General features: G+C 38.5%; 4 protein-coding genes across 6 annotated transcripts; 2 read left to right on the top strand and 2 right to left on the bottom strand.

Annotated features, from left to right (window-relative positions):
* Positions 1-734: 734 nt before the first annotated feature.
* Positions 735-6,132, bottom strand: hsd17b1 (hydroxysteroid (17-beta) dehydrogenase 1). Its single transcript, XM_082137067.1, has 6 exons — positions 4,785-6,132; positions 4,473-4,634; positions 4,112-4,291; positions 3,412-3,505; positions 3,107-3,287; positions 735-2,325 (listed from the first exon to the last, which is right to left on the bottom strand). The coding sequence occupies exons 1-6, from the start codon at positions 4,879-4,881 to the stop codon at positions 2,158-2,160; spliced, it is 882 nt and encodes a 293-aa protein (XP_081993193.1). The 5' UTR covers positions 4,882-6,132; the 3' UTR covers positions 735-2,157.
* Positions 6,133-6,264: 132 nt separating this feature from the next.
* On the bottom strand, positions 6,265-9,457 carry LOC309474272 (heat shock 70 kDa protein-like). The gene is made up of 2 exons (XM_082136667.1): positions 9,303-9,457; positions 6,265-8,747 (listed from the first exon to the last, which is right to left on the bottom strand). The coding sequence occupies exon 2, from the start codon at positions 8,725-8,727 to the stop codon at positions 6,796-6,798; it is 1,932 nt and encodes a 643-aa protein (XP_081992793.1). The 5' UTR covers positions 8,728-8,747; positions 9,303-9,457; the 3' UTR covers positions 6,265-6,795.
* Positions 9,458-11,145: 1,688 nt separating this feature from the next.
* Positions 11,146-14,114, top strand: LOC309504773 (heat shock 70 kDa protein). 2 transcript variants are annotated; one of them, XM_082178058.1, is made up of 2 exons: positions 11,146-11,300; positions 11,775-14,114. In XM_082178058.1, the coding sequence occupies exon 2, from the start codon at positions 11,802-11,804 to the stop codon at positions 13,731-13,733; it is 1,932 nt and encodes a 643-aa protein (XP_082034184.1). In that variant the 5' UTR covers positions 11,146-11,300; positions 11,775-11,801; the 3' UTR covers positions 13,734-14,114. The 2 variants fall into 2 exon arrangements, with proteins under 2 accessions (XP_082034184.1, XP_082034185.1); XM_082178059.1 differs by having other exon boundaries at positions 11,160-11,300; positions 11,779-14,114.
* A 2,024-nt stretch (positions 14,115-16,138) lies between these two features.
* LOC309497545 (heat shock 70 kDa protein-like) lies at positions 16,139-19,254 on the top strand. 2 transcript variants are annotated; one of them, XM_082167807.1, is made up of 2 exons: positions 16,139-16,302; positions 16,785-19,254. In XM_082167807.1, exon 2 carries the CDS (start codon positions 16,808-16,810, stop codon positions 18,737-18,739), a length of 1,932 nt encoding a protein of 643 aa, XP_082023933.1. In that variant the 5' UTR covers positions 16,139-16,302; positions 16,785-16,807; the 3' UTR covers positions 18,740-19,254. The 2 variants fall into 2 exon arrangements, with proteins under 2 accessions (XP_082023933.1, XP_082023932.1); XM_082167806.1 differs by having other exon boundaries at positions 16,781-19,250.
* Positions 19,255-20,431: the final 1,177 nt, after the last annotated feature.

Below are 20,431 nucleotides of genomic sequence, written 5' to 3'. Positions count from 1 at the left end.
ATTGTTCACAACAACATTTGCCCTCTTGGCATTTCAGTTGTTTGTGATTTACTAGATAAAAAGATGAAAGATAAAGATGTTTAAAAATGTTGGTTCACATTTTCTACACAATATTTTAGAGCTTAGCATAACTAGAAAAATGCATAGGCCTATGAATAAAATGCCCATGGAGTTATGAGATCTTGAAATTACACTATTAAAAATCAAACTCAAATATTAGTAGGCTAGTACTAGTAGGCTAGTTGCAGGTTTTCCAAGACTATGTTGGAAACCAGATGTTGAGAGAGTGAACAAATTAAATTTTTTGATATAGCCTACACCAATATATTAAAAGGAAAGGCAATCATAGTTTCCACTTCTTGCTGACTTTAAATAATTTTAAGCCGTCTTGAGGCCCCCTTGGAAGTTTGCTGAGGCCCCGTTTGAGAAGCACTGCTTTATGGTGACCAATGGCATCCTACAACAACAGTCTCCCTGATACAGAATTGTTTTTGTTGTCTTCTATAACTAAATACTTAAACATTAAATTCAATCATTATATTTTTTTGTATGTGATATTTGACATCAAATATGTTTTACAGAGAATATGGGCCATAACCTGTCTAGAACAGAGGCAACAGGATCTAAACAACTGGAGGGGAGGAATCACGCGCTTCAGCGTCAGCCTGACCCAACATGTCATTAACCCATGAAGAGGAACAGAAATAATCCTGATAAGACAGATTCAGTAAGTCACCGCCTTCGGAATTACGGTAACGTCACAGAAAGGCTTAAATGTTAACTTTTCAGTCAGTACAGGATTGCAAAGTGCAACTTATTCGTGTTGTGTAATAACTAGAACGTCAGGCATGACATTGAAAGAATGGTCTTGATGTAGAGAATTTGGTCTCTCAGAGTCAGATCAGAGTCCACAATTTCAGGTGAGTTGGCGCTGCGGTACACATGGCAGAGACAGCCAATGATATTTGTGCTTTATCAGCCTAGTGCCGAGAGGAGCAGTGTGTGTGTGAATGTGATATAAAGAGTTATGTTAGCACTGAATGCTCTAAACACTTGGTCATTATAACTATTTGGCTTTTATCGGGAACACACATTGTATACTGCTTTATAACTAAGAAATGCTCAAGATTAAACACAGTTGCTAAAATGGCCCGGCTGCTTAAATTTTATATCTATATTTATTTCACAGGGTCAGATATCACATCAGTCTTATTTTCTTACAAGGCCAAGAAAGTTCAACGTATTCTGTTGGTATTATTCCACTTATTGAAACTGAAATATATTATGACCTTAAACAAAAGGGTCACCCCTTTTTTATTTTATTTTCAGTTTTTTATTTGATTTATTTCAAACCCATGAACTATTCCCACATGCATCGCAATGGCTTATCCTTGCATTAAGTGGCTTAAGTTGGTTATGTGACTGTCCCACCAAAACCGATCTCTCGTGTTAGATCTAATCCCATTCTACAGTCCCTGATCAGAGTCCCTAAGGAAGATCGGATATTGTTAGGATACTGTGGCACGCAAATTTGTACATCAAATTTGTACATTTGTGCATGTTACTGCACCGTATCAATGAACAATCTCATCTTTCCTCCTTCTAGGGCAAAGGAAAGGTAGTATCACACAATGTTTTCATAACTGACTTATCTTAGGTTAAGAATATAGAATATATATATATATATATATTCTGTAGGTGTAAGGCTTCTGTGAGCCTGTGATATGTTGGGCATCAGTGACGTCTGCTTGTGACGATCAAGATCAGTGTCCTTGAATGCTACGCTCACATTATAGAGAAAAATATTGACCTTGCACAGACTCGCTGTTCTCTGATTCTAGTAAACAAAAGATGTGAAATACTAACGGATTTAGGTGAGAGGAACAGACAGCGCTGAACTCTGTACAGAATTTCAACTCAAGGGCTGGGGAATAGAGAAGAACACAGACTAGACAAAATACCAAAAGCTTTTATTTTCACTGGCTCTGTTGTACAAATCAGTTATTCAGAGTATGTTAGTGATTTGAGCATAAAGTGCCAGCAGAAACACTTCAGTTTCAGTTTGAATGCTTAATATATCAAAACTTTTACATTGTAAATTTACTGTTTTTCATAGTTGAGGGCTTTATAAAAAGAATTGTGCAGGACGTATTAGCATCATATCTTTGGATCTGTATCGGGTGCAGAGAAGATGAGTTTGCTCATTGCCCGGATGTACTGAGAACCATCCATGGAGGTGAGTTTCAGGCTGCTCATGGGTAGTAGGGCTCTGTTAGTGTAATATCTGAGGAATGGAGTCGGTGCTTCAATTGCCTCCAGATATACCTAAATGTAGAATTAAGAGCAGGATGGAATATGTTAAAATGGTCACGGCAATATATTTGGTATATAGAATATCTTATAAAACAATGGGTAAATAGCTAATACTGTATATAGGATAAAATGGGGGAAGATGCTCCCAAATTCGCATTTACTTTTAAATTGTTACATATTTAGATATAGCCTGTACAGATTGATGATGCATCAACCATTGTACATATCTATTATATATATATATACACACACACACACACACACACACACACACACACACACACATACACAAATGTTGATATTCAGATTTATACATTTCATTAACAAAAAAATATAAAGAATCTTTGATACTCAACATAATACATTATCACAGATCACTATTTTCCAGACACAATATTAGATCAATTAACTTCAAAACAGTTTCGACTGACTAAATCTCAATTATGTTGATATTCAGATAAAATAATAATTACATGTGGGATTGTTAAATGCACTAAGCGCTATATAAATGTAACGAATTATTATTATTATTATTATTGTTGTAAAAAGGGCCTCATGGGATTTTAGTATATTTATTTTATTATATTACTTTAAGATTAATATTATTATTAAATCTTTCTTCGTATTGCTAGGCCAATTGCTTGTACATTACTTATCGACTTTTTTTTTCCTTAGTGTAAACTTTAAAATAATATTCAGGTAGATTATAAAAATAATTTTAAGCTCTGTCGGGTTTTGACTGTCTCAATCAGACACAGTCCTTCACCCTTGCTGCCAGCGCTGAATGTAGCACCTGTATGATGTCATCAGTATCCTGAGCCTCATTCTGGAACACAGACTGGCAGTGCTGCAGGTACTGATCGTATAGGCTGCGTGTGTGTGCGTCAACCTCCAGCGCCTCATCGCTGGCCTCAGTCCTCTTCAGGTTCATCAGGAAGTCTGTGTTGACTGGTCCACATTCAATCAGGCTCACACTGCAGCATGGGAGATGGACTTAGCAAATTGTATGGGTTCCTTAGCTATTTTATCTGAAGAACATTTAATAGGCAAAAAGGTTCTGTTTGGTTATACAAGCACATTGTATAGTTATGCACTCACTGAATATTGAAGTGCTGGAGTAGAATAGCCAGGCTCTCACAAGCGCCCTCTACTGCAAATTTGCTAGCACAGTAGACCTCATTGAATGGTAAACCTGAGTTTCAGACAGAGAACATAAACGGTTATTTATTTATTTAACCCCATTGGCAAGTTCTAGGGTTTTATTTCTTGTTGCAAGCAAAAAAAAATCTTACGGAATTTAAGCTTAAAACAAGAAAAAAAAAGCATTTTGCCGATGATGTAAGAAAAATAAACACTCCAAGAGAGATTTTCTGAAAATTATTTTACACAGTTTCGCTTCTTAGGAGGATGTTGCCTCCTTTGGCATGCTCAGTTGGGGTTTAAAATACAAATTTTCAGTTATATTATCAACTGCACTGAACAAAATTTGAACTGAATTGAGCTGGATAATGACTCGTCTCCTGTAGAGCTGCTTTATATCTGAACTGAACTTGTTTCATAATTTATGAACTCTCCAACATTATCAACACTGTGTCAAAGCAGCTTCACAGTAATACACTGGAAAACAACAATCTGTATTATACAAAGTGCTGTATAAATAAACATGACAACTTGTCATTTTTCAGAAATGGACAAACAAGAGAAATCCTGATTAAGAAAATCAGTTTTGCAATGAATCGCTTTGTTTCGCTGCATGTTTTTGAAAAATCTCACTTTCTCTATCTCCATCCCCACTCACCCTGTAGTCCTCCCATGCTGCCTGTCACAAGGATTCGTCCATGTCTCTTTCTCTTCATGTCCGGTAGGAAGGTCTGTATGGTGCGAAGTGTGCCCAGCAGATTGACGTCCAGGATTCCACGTATAGTGTCCAGCGAGTGAGCTTCCAGAGGGCCCATCAGACCTACACCTGCATTACAAACTAACACAAAGATATTAGGAGGGAATCAATGAAATCATTTATCCCAAAGTCATTTGGTCAAAACATGGGGTTTATATAATATAAACCATGTAAGCACAGTGAAGTTCATGTGGACTTTTAACCTTAATCTTTATACACACCTTTTCCCTTTGAAAGGGCATAATGTCTTACGTACTCTTACCCAGTATGTCAATTCTACCCTCTGCAACATTTCTTTTGGCATCAAGTATAGACTGCTGATCTGTCACATCCATCTGTAATATGGCCATAGTGTCTTTATGCAGTCCTCTCACACTCTCCAACAGCCGTTGCTTCTTGTCCAGGTTCCGCATGGTAGCATAAACTAAACAACATCAATAATCACTCGTACTTGTTTTAAACAATGATTGTAACTATATATAAAGCTCTCTTTCCACTAACGCTAATAGTAATTTTAGACATACATGTCAGTATAAACTATTAATGAACCACAGAAATGCATTACATCAGTTACCTTTGTAGACTTTTGACGGATTTGATGCGAGATGCACAGCAAGGCTGAGCCCGATCCCTGAAGAGCATCCAGTAATGAGAACAACTTTCTGCTCCATTTGTGCAATAAAACATCAGTCCGCAACACCAGAGACAAGCGCTGCATTTGAAGTGGTCCGTCTAACTGCTTTGTCTCTGATTTAAATGTTTTAGATTTCTCTGCTATCTCAAGGCCAGCTTGGTGTAAACATTCTGGTTTCACACTCTTTTTTTTATTTTTTGCTCAGCAGGTGCAACTTCGAATTGACACATACCGTACATGTCACCAGCTGTGGTAAATATTAAATAACATGAAGAAAAGAAATATTCAGTAAATAACTTTAAATTTATGATGGGGGGGATGGGGGTGGAATCAATCATTTATAAATCTTATATATTTTCATGTTTTAACCCTTTCATGCAAGAATTATGATAACCTCAGTCAGGATTTTTTTGCATGAAAAACAAGATTTTAAATTTGAAAAATAAATTACACTTATTTTTCAAAGAGATTTGAAACTTGAGTGGACAGCATGCGTTTATGGTTTAAACTGAAGAGAAACTGTATTAAACATAATACAGTAATAACACAGCGATAGTAACAAATCAGTCAATAAAATTATATAAAATCATGTGAAAACTATAAAATACAAACAATATAAAGGCGAAATATTGCAAATGCAATTTAACTTCATACAAGTTGAACTTGGCATATCTTTGATATCAGAACATAAGGACGTGACTCCATCAGAGATCTCTACAGCCTGTCAAAGTACAACTGTGGAAACCCAACTCAGACGCTCCGTCCAGTGTACCAGAGTATGGAGATTTACCCTTATTAGCTGATCATTCTGATTATGTGAAGATTATGTATCAAGATGGACACATTTCTAACATAGCTCTTTTTTTAAATAGATTTTTAATGGTATGGTAATAGCTAAATCAATATTTTTATTTAATCATTTATTCCAATACATTTTTCATAAAGGAACATTTTCTTGGTGATTTTGACAGCTGAACTGAAGATAGATAAAAGAGAAATGAACAGCAAAGTAAAAAGAATTTTTTGGAGGTGTACGTTTTGCAAGAAAAAACTATTTTCAGATTTTCACAATTTATTGTGTCACTTGCTGTTTCTCTAATAAATTGTGAAATTTGCTAGCCTTTCTGAGTGAAAATTGTTTTACACTTTTTAAAATAAAATAAACTGGAAACTGTGTTGATCATCCGTTTGTGTGTCTGGCTGTTGCATGATGTCATACTTGTCTGTGAAAATACTCACTAGTACCTCTTAAGATAGGAACATTTCATAAAGTTTATTTTTGGCACATTCTACTCTGACTTTATAAGTAATATTTTCATTAACATGATTTGCTTATCTTGTAGTTTAGGGTGCTTGATACATTTTTTAACCTTCATCTAACACCTCAAAAAAGACCCATTTTTTTAAAAACACAATATAGCATTTCTTCATTATATCTTCACAATACATTAAAACTCTTACCAGAAACACAAAACACCAAGTTCAGTAAACTTGCATGAAATCTGCACCTTAAAAAGTAGAATGAACAGTCAAACTGAGTAACGGCAACAGAACAAAATAACTCAGCTGAACTTGTATTAACAAATTAAAAAAGTGCATCATGTTTTATATTATCATTTCATATGGTTGCAAGAGTGTAAAAAAGAGAGCACTTTACACATTTTAACTACTATAACTGAAAAAAGAAACCACATGACTAGACCTTCTGAATGAGAAAACATTTCATATTTAATAGAAAAAAACTTGAACAATGTTCATTGTCCATAAAAGATAATCATGCCTGTATTATTTACATCGTAACAGTATATACAAATTGAGAACATAAAATACAGTGGTTTATGGTTAATAGATAACAAAACAGGACTATTAGAGCAGCAATGTCATTTTAAAAATCCTTGCTCAAAGTTTAAGTGATTTCTAACTGACACATGACATTTATTAGTCCATAACTTTAATCCACCTCTTCAATAGTCGGTCCCTGGGAAGCGGCCCCTGATCCGCCACGTGCCTGAGCTCCACAGCCTCCAGCTGGCATCCCTCCCTGATAAAGCTTAGTGATGATTGGGTTGCAGACTTTCTCCAGCTCCTTCAGCTGATGCTCATACTCCTCCTTATCAGCCAGCTGGTTGTTCTCTAGCCAGCTGATGGTGGCGTTGCATTTCTCAATCACTTTCTTCTTGTCATCCTCGCTGATCTTGTTTTTCAGGTTCTCATCTTCCACACTGCTCTTCATGTTGAAGGCGTAAGACTCCAGGGAGTTTTTGGCAGCAATCTTCTCTCTTTGCTGATCATCTTCAGCTTTGTACTTGTCTGCGTCCTGCACCATTCTCTCAATCTCCTCTTTGCTCAGTCTGCCCTTGTCATTGGTGATGGTGATCTTGTTCTCTTTTCCACTGCTTTTGTCCACCGCTGACACATTTAGGATTCCGTTGGCGTCAATGTCAAAGGTCACTTCAATCTGCGGGACTCCACGTGGTGCAGGTGGAATTCCTGTGAGCTCAAATTTACCCAGCAGGTTGTTGTCTTTTGTCATGGCCCTCTCTCCCTCATACACCTGGATCAGGACACCGGGCTGGTTGTCTGAGTAGGTGGTGAAGGTCTGAGTCTGTTTGGTGGGGATGGTGGTGTTGCGTTTGATGAGGGCTGTCATGACTCCACCTGCAGTCTCGATGCCCAAAGATAGTGGCGCAACATCTAGCAGAAGCAGGTCCTGGACATTTCCAGATGTGTCACCCATGAGGATGGCGGCTTGCACCGCTGCACCATAAGCCACTGCCTCATCTGGGTTGATGCTCTTGTTCAAGTCCCTGCCGTTGAAGAAATCCTGCAGAAGCTTCTGGATCTTTGGGATTCTTGTTGATCCACCAACCAGAACGACGTCATGGATCTGAGACTTGTCCATCTTGGCGTCTCTCAGGGCTTTCTCCACAGGCTCAAGTGTTCCCCTGAAGAGGTCTGAGCACATCTCTTCAAAGCGTGCTCTGGTGATGGACGTGTAGAAGTCGATGCCCTCGTACAGTGAGTCGATCTCAACGCTGGCCTGAGAGCTGGAGGAGAGGGTTCTCTTGGCTCGCTCGCACGCTGTTCGTAGCCTCCTCAGTGCCCTCTTGTTCTGACTGATGTCCTTCTTGTGCTTCCTCTTGAATTCTTCTACAAAGTGATTCACCATGCGGTTGTCAAAGTCCTCGCCACCCAGATGAGTGTCTCCGGCTGTGGCCTTCACCTCAAAGATGCCATCTTCAATGGTCAGGATGGACACGTCAAAGGTGCCTCCACCCAGGTCAAAGATCAGGACGTTGCGTTCTGCTCCTTTGCCTTTGTCAAGGCCGTAAGCGATGGCTGCAGCCGTGGGCTCGTTGATGATTCTGAGGACATTGAGCCCAGCGATCACTCCAGCGTCTTTAGTGGCTTGCCTCTGCGAGTCATTGAAATAGGCAGGAACTGTGATAACTGCATTTGTCACCTTCTGCCCCAGATAAGCTTCAGCAATCTCCTTCATCTTCACCAGGACCATAGAGGAAATTTCTTCAGGATTGAATGTCTTGTTTTCTCCTTTGTATTCGACTTGAACCTTTGGCTTTCCGCTGTCACTGACGACTTGGAAGGACCAGTGCTTCATGTCAGACTGCACTACTGGGTCATCAAACTTCCTGCCAATCAGCCTCTTGGCATCAAACACGGTGTTGTTGGGGTTCATGGCCACCTGGTTTTTAGCTGCATCTCCAATGAGCCTCTCTGTGTCAGTGAAGGCAACATAGCTGGGTGTTGTTCTGTTCCCCTGGTCGTTGGCGATGATCTCCACTTTTCCATGCTGAAACACCCCCACACAGGAGTAGGTGGTGCCCAGGTCAATTCCAATGGCTACTCCTTTTGCTGATGACATGTTTGGTTACTAGTAAAAAACTAGTAAAACACAAAAAAGAACAATAAGAATTTTTCTAAATGTATATAAATTGTTGTGCAAAGAAAATAGGTATTGTGCTCATACAGTATAATAGTAACAAAAAGTTTTTCTTAATGCAAAAAAAAGTGTAACAGTGAATACAGTGGCCAGTTGCATAAACTGCTTAGACTAGTCTTACAAATTAGTCATCTAAATGTCTTTTTTAAGACTAAACCTAATTTTTTTTTAAGTTACATAAAATGGTAGATCAGTCTAATTTGAATTCAAAATCCATTTAAATCTTGGTAAATTGCTAGTTGGTCAGACTAGTTCTTAAGACAGTCAGTCTTAAAGGTGACTAAGTTTATGCAACTGGCCTCCTGCTTGTTTATTCAGGAGAATATAGACTAGTAGTCTAACAAGTAAAAGTTTGGAAAAATGCATTTTTATTGTGCATGTAATAAAATAGTAATAATATTGAAACATATTAAGTAGATGCATGAATAGATGCATGAGTACTAGTACTGCACAATGCATTTAACCTAGACCCTAAAGTAAAATAAATGTTGACTTACCGTAGAGTGATTCTTCAATCAAATTAATTTACACCTCGTCGCGGAAAAAGTCCGGTCAGACAGACTGGGGTTTTTATCGCTTGCTTCACAGATCGCTCTGCTTCTGATGAGTTTCGTTATCTGCCATGATCCATCCGCTCTTTAAATACACCAGAGCGCGCACCCGTTCAAGCTCTACACAGTTCTGGAAAAGTCCAGTGAAACAGACCAATCAAAACACAGAAAGCGGCAGCGTCACGTCAGCTTAAGCAACTGAGAGGAAATTTCTGGACGCTTCCAGAATTGTGCTGTGAAATTACGCTAAATAGAGAAGAAAAGTCAAATGAATTGCAATGAACTATAAAAATATGTCTTTAGCTATCATAGTTGAGTGCTTGATAATTACGTGAAATATGAAAAAAGTGAGGTTAAGTCTAGTCGCTATATTATAGACTAAATAATAAAATGGCATTAGGCCTCCCTGCAGTTATTCTAAAACAATTATTTTATATAAGAGCAGTGCTTTTAAATATGGTTTAAGTTTGTAAATCGCGTTGCGGGGCCTGATGAGTAATGATCATGATCGTTAAAAACATCGAATAAACAATATATTCACTCCAAATTTAACTTTTTGTTGGGTTTATGTAGGTTTCTACATCAGTTTCACAGATTTAAATGTCAAGTTATTTGAATCAAACATCTTGTGTTCACTATTTATTCCAGTTTTGAGTAAAGCTTTAAGCTTGTTTAATTTCCCCCAGGGCAACACGATTGTTATAATAAAATATCAGACCGTTAGGCTATGTTAATGATGGAATAAACTAAAATTTGTATAAAGATCTTGACATATTTTCTAAATTTTAAACACTGAAAAGACTAATTGTATTACTGTGTAGCCTAATTAATAGTCTGAAATTCCAAATACAGCTACCTCTATGTTTAATAGACCATTTGAACATGAGCAGCTTTAGTTTGTTGATTAATTAAATTGTCATTAACGATAACATCCACACAGCTAGGTTTTATTTTGGCCACCAATGCATTTCACAGTCCATAGCCTACATAAATTAATTTAGTAGCTTTAGATGAACTATGCGTTTTCAATAAATTCACAGTTAAGACACATACGAGGTGAGGTCTTGTGTGCCACAATTGCTCAACATTTGAGAAAGAATAATGGGTGAAATGGGAGAAAAACAAATAACGCCCTGAATGCACTTAAACAGTGACCTCTGTTGACAATAGAGCAGAACGACAAAACGTGCTACAAAGTCACCAATGTTCCAGAATCATCATCCCCGCAGTCATACAGAAATGTAAAAGAAACAAGGATCATACAAAGAAATACAGGTACTGAAAGGACAGTTCCCACAAAAATATTTCTGGAATGTACTAAATTAGTTTGCCTAGACACATTCTCCTGTGAGACTTTTTGTTTCATTGTAAGTTATTTGATTAATCGGACAGTTTAATTAAACATCGATTTTAATTCACACAGATAACATTATTAGTTATTTCTAATTACAATCTTTATATTACAAAACTTAAAAAATAGTAATGGCATTCGAACATAATTGAAACAAAAGTTTCAACATGAGTAGGCTATTATCAAAGCGAGTTACTTAGGCTACTGCATTTCCGTAAGGACTTAAGTATTAACCGTTAAAACTGTTCAGCGTTTACGAGATCACTAAAATGTTATGACTTCATTTGGTCCCAACAATATCAGAGAAAACTCCAGAAATAGCTAGAGCAGGACTATACGATGACGCAGCGTAGTGGGTGGAGCCATTCCGCCTGTGCTGGTTTTTGATTGGTTGAACTTGCTGGCGCTTTCGAGAAACTTCAACAGGGCTATGTAAGAGAATATAAAATAGGACTGTGGCAGTGCTTCGTTATAAACTTCGGGATAGTTCGGAACACATTGGAAAGAGCGAGACAGCGAAGTGTGCCATCTTCTAGACAACGAGGCTGAACGAGCTACAATACGCCTGCCACAAAATATCTAAATCATAAAAGGTAAGTGGAAAATTTGTTTAAACTACCACTGTTCTTTTTCTATTGATTGTATATACTTTCGTCTTAAACTTGTACATTTACAACTAGCTTTATATCAGACATGAGATGCTTGCAGTAAATAATGTTTTATTCTATAGGCTACTCATCTGTTTCATGATTAAATGTCAACAAAAATATGTGATGAGGAGCCACCTAATGAATTAATAGCCTACTGAAGAATTTATGTTTTTAACAAATAATTATATTTCACTATGTTTTATATTTAGTCCTATTATACATTAATAATAATAGTAATAATAATAATAATATGGTCTTCTCATTTTTCAAATCATTAGTGTGAACAATGAACATACAACATTTTTTATAAAGAGACAATTATTGTTTAACTGCAATAATATATTAACTGCATAATATTAATTTCATGGTTAAAATTTAGCGGTTTTACAATTTTCCTATTTCTTTTGCTTGTTGAAGACAGGTAGACATTAAAAGAAACCAAACATGTCATCAGCAAAAGGAGTAGCCATTGGAATTGACCTGGGCACCACCTACTCCTGTGTGGGGGTGTTTCAGCATGGAAAAGTGGAGATCATCGCCAACGACCAGGGGAACAGAACAACACCCAGCTATGTTGCCTTCACTGACACAGAGAGGCTCATTGGAGATGCAGCTAAAAACCAGGTGGCCATGAACCCCAACAACACCGTGTTTGATGCCAAGAGGCTGATTGGCAGGAAGTTTGATGACCCAGTAGTGCAGTCTGACATGAAGCACTGGTCCTTCCAAGTCGTCAGTGACAGCGGAAAGCCAAAGGTTCAAGTCGAATACAAAGGAGAAAACAAGACATTCAATCCTGAAGAAATTTCCTCTATGGTCCTGGTGAAGATGAAGGAGATTGCTGAAGCTTATCTGGGGCAGAAGGTGACAAATGCAGTTATCACAGTTCCTGCCTATTTCAATGACTCGCAGAGGCAAGCCACTAAAGACGCTGGAGTGATCGCTGGGCTCAATGTCCTCAGAATCATCAATGAGCCCACGGCTGCAGCCATCGCTTACGGCCTTGACAAAGGCAAAGGAGCAGAACGCAACGTCCTGATCTTTGACCTGGGTGGAGGCACCTTTGACGTGTCCATCCTGACCATTGAAGATGGCATCTTTGAGGTGAAGGCCACAGCCGGAGACACTCATCTGGGTGGCGAGGACTTTGACAACCGCATGGTGAATCACTTTGTAGAAGAATTCAAGAGGAAGCACAAGAAGGACATCAGTCAGAACAAGAGGGCACTGAGGAGGCTGCGAACAGCGTGCGAGCGAGCCAAGAGAACCCTCTCCTCCAGCTCTCAGGCCAGCGTTGAGATCGACTCACTGTACGAGGGCATCGACTTCTACACGTCCATCACCAGAGCACGCTTTGAAGAGATGTGCTCAGACCTCTTCAGGGGAACACTTGAGCCTGTGGAGAAAGCCCTGAGAGACGCCAAGATGGACAAGTCTCAGATCCATGACGTCGTTCTGGTTGGTGGATCAACAAGAATCCCAAAGATCCAGAAGCTTCTGCAGGATTTCTTCAACGGCAGGGACTTGAACAAGAGCATCAACCCAGATGAGGCAGTGGCTTATGGTGCAGCGGTGCAAGCCGCCATCCTCATGGGTGACACATCTGGAAATGTCCAGGACCTGCTTCTGCTAGATGTTGCGCCACTATCTTTGGGCATCGAGACTGCAGGTGGAGTCATGACAGCCCTCATCAAACGCAACACCACCATCCCCACCAAACAGACCCAGACCTTCACCACCTACTCAGACAACCAGCCCGGTGTCCTGATCCAGGTGTATGAGGGAGAGAGGGCCATGACAAAAGACAACAACCTGCTGGGTAAATTTGAGCTCACAGGAATTCCACCTGCACCACGTGGAGTCCCGCAGATTGAAGTGACCTTTGACATTGACGCCAACGGAATCCTAAATGTGTCAGCGGTGGACAAAAGCAGTGGAAAAGAGAACAAGATCACCATCACCAATGACAAGGGCAGACTGAGCAAAGAGGAGATTGAGAGAATGGTGCAGGACGCAGACAAGTACAAAGCTGAAGATGATCAGCAAAGAGAGAAGATTGTTGCCAAAAACTCCCTGGAGTCTTACGCCTTCAACATGAAGAGCAGTGTGGAAGATGAGAACCTGAAAGGCAAGATCAGCGAGGATGACAAGAAGAAAGTGATTGAGAAATGCAACGCCACCATCAGCTGGCTAGAGAACAACCAGCTGGCTGATAAGGAGGAGTATGAGCATCAGCTGAAGGAGCTGGAGAAAGTCTGCAACCCAATCATCACTAAGCTTTATCAGGGAGGGATGCCAGCTGGAGGCTGTGGAGCTCAGGCACGTGGCGGATCAGGGGCCGCTTCCCAGGGACCGACTATTGAAGAGGTGGATTAAACACCTCATGAACTGAATGCTGCAGGGACTGATATAAATCCTTTCTCTTTGGTTCTTCCATTTTGTTTTCAGGTCTTATTACTTTATGATTCCTTTTTTTACCCCCCTAATGCTCACACCTTTCTTCAGTCCAAAAATTATATGTAAACCGTCATATCACTGTACAGTATTAGTTTACTCCATCTGCTCTTGAAGACATTTTGCTACTAAAAAAAGTGCGCTGCAACTTGACATTTAGTCAATATGTTTTGACTTAAAAAATAAGCTTGAAATTTCTAAGAGATGTTTTTACATTTTTCATTCACGTTTTCTTACAGTTACATGTTGATAAATGTTGTGGGAAAACTATGTAAATAAAATGTTTAATATTTATTTCAAAAAGTGTTGTAGTTATTTTAAGTACTCTAAAACTAAATCTAAACAGTGACCTTATATTTCTTAAAATAAATAAACCAGTAGATGGCATTCTCAGACAAGAGTCAGGCAGTATCCATGTATTATGGACTTGTCACATTGCATATATCAAATAAATATCTATCAAAAATGACTACAGGCCACAAAGACTGACATAATAACACAAAAGGCACCGAGATTATAACCAGAGTTGAAGTTGCAGATTCACTAATGATTTTGGACTAAACTCTCTCTACACATTTATGCTGTAGTTACTGACATAAGCAGCAGGGGTCAGTATGTCCTGACTGTAAAACACAAACACAAATCCCTCTGTCGTATTTCCTGGAAGGCTTTGAACCCAGGCATGAGCACAGTCAAAAAGAGACTATGACATTATCTTCCTCGACTTTAGAGACTGATCCCTGCCTCATCCAAACACCCTTCCAATACAAATGAACTGACTTCTTCATGGAACAATCCCTCACACATTCACATACATAAGATGTTTAATGGAATTATGCAATTCATCAAGAGTGCAACATCATTACTACAGTTACTAAAATGATATTGAATGTCAAATTGTAGCACACATTGCAAAGATGCACAAAAGTACATGAGGTGACCCTTACTTTACTGCTCATAACCTATTTCAATGATTCAGTGTCAGATGTGTGAAGTTATTTTGACGTTCAATATATACTCAAGATTAAAACAAGACAAGCACCACAGGTGACACTGTTCACCATGGTCACGTGACTGCAAACATGTATATGACCGTTTATACGTATGACTTATAAATGGACAAATACTCTGAGAAAACACTTATGTGTGAAGTTGTTTCTCTTTTTTAATGAAAAAAACATAATTATGTTTCATGATGCATAAATACACTCTTTAAAAAAAAGTGATTCCAAAGAACCATTTAGGATTCAAAGAACCTTTCAGTGAACAGTTCTTGATAGAACCATTTTTTTTTATTATTTTTTTTTTATGATAATGATTTTTAATAATCTTAAGAGACTTTTCCACTATATAGAACCTTTTGGGTAATGGAAAGTTTTTATTGATTTTAAAGGGTCTTCATGGAACCATTGATTCCAATAAAGAACTTTTATTTTTAAAAGTGTAGCAAATATTTAAAACAAGTTAAGTTATATTTACAAAATTTGTCGCATAATGTTGATTATTACAATAAATTATTTCAATTATTTAAACTCCACTGCACAATGGAAGCAAATTAAGGATTTTAATATAGGAATTTGTGAAGGATTTAAAAGCAGAAATGTAAAGCATATAATTTTAGAAAAGAACTTACATTAATTTATCTTTAACACTTGTGTATTAATTGAGCTGTAAAATGATGTTTAAAATAATAATTTATACAGTTTTTAGGTTTTCAGGCTTTTTCGTTTACAACTTTGTTGTAAAATTAATTATAACTTTACACAGAAAAGGTTAGTAAGCAATTTTTCACACTAAAATCATACTATAATGTCTTGTGGTGATACTACTGGAAAATATTTGAACATTTATGGATTGGCCTCATTCACTTTCCTTGTGACTCACTGTAACCCAGAGTTGTTTTTATTTTAAGAAAAGGAGGGGAAAGTGGACATTGTTGTGGCAATCAACATTATGCCACAAATGCTTTCAATTGAACTTTACTTGTATTGAACCCAAAATATCCCTTCAATGCTATACTGAGGCTTTAGTTATAAGAAACAAGTTCGACCGTCATTGTAACAGCTGCTGATGAGTTATAATGAGCACTGATTAGGGTAATTATGTTGGAATCAGGCATGTGTGTTTCTGCTGTGACTGGAGCCAGTAAGCTGTTTAGCGTTTACGAGATCAATACTATGTTATGACTTCATATGGTCCCAACAATATCAGAGAAAACTCCAGAAATAGCCAGAGCAGGACTATACGATGACGCAGCGTAGTGGGTGGAGCCATTCCGCCTGTGCTGGTTTTTGATTGGTCGAACTCGCTGGTGTATTCGAGAAACTTCAACAGGGCTATGTAAGAGAATATAAAATAGGACTGTGGCAGTGCTTCGTTATAAACTTCGGGATAGTTCAGAACACATTGGAAAGAGCGAGACAGCGAAGTGTGCCATCTTCTAGACAACGAGCCACAATACGCCTGCCATAAAATATCTAAATCATAAAAGGTAAGTGGAACATTAATTTAAACTACCACTGTTCTTTTTCTATTGAGTTTATATACTTACGTCATAAACTTGTACATTTACATCTAGCTTTATATCAGACATGAGATGCTTGCAGTAAATAATGTTTTATTCTATACTCATCTGTTTCATGATTAAATGTCAACAAAAATATGTGATGAAGAGCCACCTAATGAATTAATAGCCTACTTAAGAATTTATTTACGTTTTTAACAAATAATTATATTTCACTATGTTTTATATTTAGTCTTATTATACATTGTTATTATTAATAATAATAATAATAATATGGTGTTCTCATTTTTCAAGTCATTAGTGTGAACAATGAACATGCAAAAACAATTATAAAGAGACATTTATTGTTTAACTGCAATAATATATTAACTGCATAAAATTAATTTCATGGTTAAAATTGAGCAATTTTACATGGTAATTTTCTTATTTCTTTTGCTTGTTGAAGACAGGTAGACATTAAAAGAAACCAAACATGTCATCAGCAAAAGGAGTAGCCATTGGAATTGACCTGGGCACCACCTACTCCTGTGTGGGGGTGTTTCAGCATGGAAAAGTGGAGATCATCGCCAACGACCAGGGGAACAGAACAACACCCAGCTATGTTGCCTTCACTGACACAGAGAGGCTCATTGGAGATGCAGCTAAAAACCAGGTGGCCATGAACCCCAACAACACCGTGTTTGATGCCAAGAGGCTGATTGGCAGGAAGTTTGATGACCCAGTAGTGCAGTCTGACATGAAGCACTGGTCCTTCCAAGTCGTCAGTGACAGCGGAAAGCCAAAGGTTCAAGTCGAATACAAAGGAGAAAACAAGACATTCAATCCTGAAGAAATTTCCTCTATGGTCCTGGTGAAGATGAAGGAGATTGCTGAAGCTTATCTGGGGCAGAAGGTGACAAATGCAGTTATCACAGTTCCTGCCTATTTCAATGACTCGCAGAGGCAAGCCACTAAAGACGCTGGAGTGATCGCTGGGCTCAATGTCCTCAGAATCATCAACGAGCCCACGGCTGCAGCCATCGCTTACGGCCTTGACAAAGGCAAAGGAGCAGAACGCAACGTCCTGATCTTTGACCTGGGTGGAGGCACCTTTGACGTGTCCATCCTGACCATTGAAGATGGCATCTTTGAGGTGAAGGCCACAGCCGGAGACACTCATCTGGGTGGCGAGGACTTTGACAACCGCATGGTGAATCACTTTGTAGAAGAATTCAAGAGGAAGCACAAGAAGGACATCAGTCAGAACAAGAGGGCACTGAGGAGGCTGCGAACAGCATGCGAGCGAGCCAAGAGAACCCTCTCCTCCAGCTCTCAGGCCAGCGTTGAGATCGACTCACTGTACGAGGGCATCGACTTCTACACGTCCATCACCAGAGCACGCTTTGAAGAGATGTGCTCAGACCTCTTCAGGGGAACACTTGAGCCTGTGGAGAAAGCCCTGAGAGACGCCAAGATGGACAAGTCTCAGATCCATGACGTCGTTCTGGTTGGTGGATCAACAAGAATCCCAAAGATCCAGAAGCTTCTGCAGGATTTCTTCAACGGCAGGGACTTGAACAAGAGCATCAACCCAGATGAGGCAGTGGCTTATGGTGCTGCTGTGCAAGCCGCCATCCTCATGGGTGACACATCTGGAAATGTCCAGGACCTGCTTCTGCTAGATGTTGCGCCACTATCTTTGGGCATCGAGACTGCAGGTGGAGTCATGACAGCCCTCATCAAACGCAACACCACCATCCCCACCAAACAGACCCAGACCTTCACCACCTACTCAGACAACCAGCCCGGTGTCCTGATCCAGGTGTATGAGGGAGAGAGGGCCATGACAAAAGACAACAACCTGCTGGGTAAATTTGAGCTCACAGGAATTCCACCTGCACCACGTGGAGTCCCGCAGATTGAAGTGACCTTTGACATTGACGCCAACGGAATCCTAAATGTGTCAGCGGTGGACAAAAGCAGTGGAAAAGAGAACAAGATCACCATCACCAATGACAAGGGCAGACTGAGCAAAGAGGAGATTGAGAGAATGGTGCAGGACGCAGACAAGTACAAAGCTGAAGATGATCAGCAAAGAGAGAAGATTGCTGCCAAAAACTCCCTGGAGTCTTACGCCTTCAACATGAAGAGCAGTGTGGAAGATGAGAACCTGAAAAACAAGATCAGCGAGGATGACAAGAAGAAAGTGATTGAGAAATGCAACGCCACCATCAGCTGGCTAGAGAACAACCAGCTGGCTGATAAGGAGGAGTATGAGCATCAGCTGAAGGAGCTGGAGAAAGTCTGCAACCCAATCATCACTAAGCTTTATCAGGGAGGGATGCCAGCTGGAGGCTGTGGAGCTCAGGCACGTGGCGAATCAGGGGCCGCTTCCCAGGGACCGACTATTGAAGAGGTGGATTAAAACACCTCATGAACTGAATGCTGCAGGGACTGATATAAATCCTTTCTCTTTGGTTCTTCCATTTTGTTTTCAGGTCTTATTACTTTATGATTCCTTTTTTTACCCCCCTAATGCTCACACCTTTCTTCAGTCCAAAAATTATATGTAAACCGTCATATCACTGTACAGTATTAGTTTACTCCATCTGCTCTTGAAGACATTTTGCTACTAAAAAAAGTGCGCTGCAACTTGATATTTAGTCAATATGGTTTGACTTAAAAAATAAGCTTGAAATTTCGAAGAGATGTTTTTTACATTATTTTTCATTCACGTTTTCTTACAGTTACATGTTGATAAATGTTGTGGGAAAACTATGTAAATAAAATGTTTAATATTTATTTCAAAAAGTGTTGTAGTTATTTTAAGTACTCTAAAACTAAATCTAAACAGTGACCTTATATTTCTTAAAATAAATAAACCAGTAGATGGCATTCTCAGACAAGAGTCAGGCAGTATCCATGTATTATGGACTTGTCACATTGCATATATCAAATAAATATCTATCAAAAATGACTACAGGCCATAAAGACTGACATAATAACACAAAAGGCACCGAGATTATAACCAGAGTTGAAGTTGCAGATTCACTAATGATTTTGGACTAAACTCTTTCTACACATTTATGCTGTAGTTACTGACATAAGCAGCAGGGGTCAGTATGTCCTGACTGGAAAACACAAACACAAATCCCTCTGTCGTATTTCCTGGAAGGCTTTGAACCCAGGCATGAGCACAGTCAAAAAGAGACTATGACATTATCTTCCTCGACTTTAGAGACTGATCCCTGCCTCATCCAAACACCCTTCCAATACAAATGAACTGACTTCTTCATGGAACAATCCCTCACACATACACATACATAAGATGTTTAATGGAATTATGCAATTCATCAAGAGTGCAACATCATGTGGAGTTACTAAAATGATATTGAATGTCAAATTGTAGCACACATTGCAAAGATGCACAAAAGTACATGAGGTGACCCTTACTTTACTGCTCATAACCTATTTCAATGATTCAGTGTCAGATGTGTGAAGTTATTTTGACGTTCAATATATACTCAAGATTAAAACAAGACAAGCACCACAGGTGACACTGTTCACCATGGTCACGTGACTGCAAACATGTCTATGACCGTTTATACGTATGACTTATAAATGGACAAATACTCAGAGAAAACACTTATGTGTGAAGTTGTTTCTCTTTTTTAATGAAAAAAAAAAAATTATGTTTCATGATGCATAAATACACTCTTTAAAAAAAAGTGATTCCAAAGAACCATTTAGGATTCAAAGAACCTTTCAGTGAACAGTTCTTGATAGAACCATTTTTTTTTTATGATAATGATTTTTAATAATCTTAAGAGACTTTTCCACTATATAGAACCTTTTGGGTAATGGAAAGTTTTTATTGATTTTAAAGGGTCTTCATGGAACCATTGATTCCAATAAAGAACTTTTATTTTTAAAAGTGTAGCAAATATTTAAAACAAGTTAAGTTATATTTACAAAATTTGTCGCATAATGTTGATTATTACAATAAATTATTTCAATTATTTAAACTCCACTGCACAATGGAAGCAAATTAAGGATTTTAATATAGGAATTTGTGAAGGATTTAAAAGCAGAAATGTGAAGCATATAATTTTAGAAA

The sequence above is a fragment of the Leuciscus leuciscus genome (genome assembly GCF_965113295.1).
Source record: "Leuciscus leuciscus genome assembly, chromosome: 1".
In the NCBI taxonomy this organism is placed as follows: domain Eukaryota; kingdom Metazoa; phylum Chordata; class Actinopteri; order Cypriniformes; family Leuciscidae; genus Leuciscus; species Leuciscus leuciscus.
The sequence above is the reverse complement of the archived record's forward strand: the minus strand, read 5'-3'. Positions and strand labels throughout refer to the sequence as shown.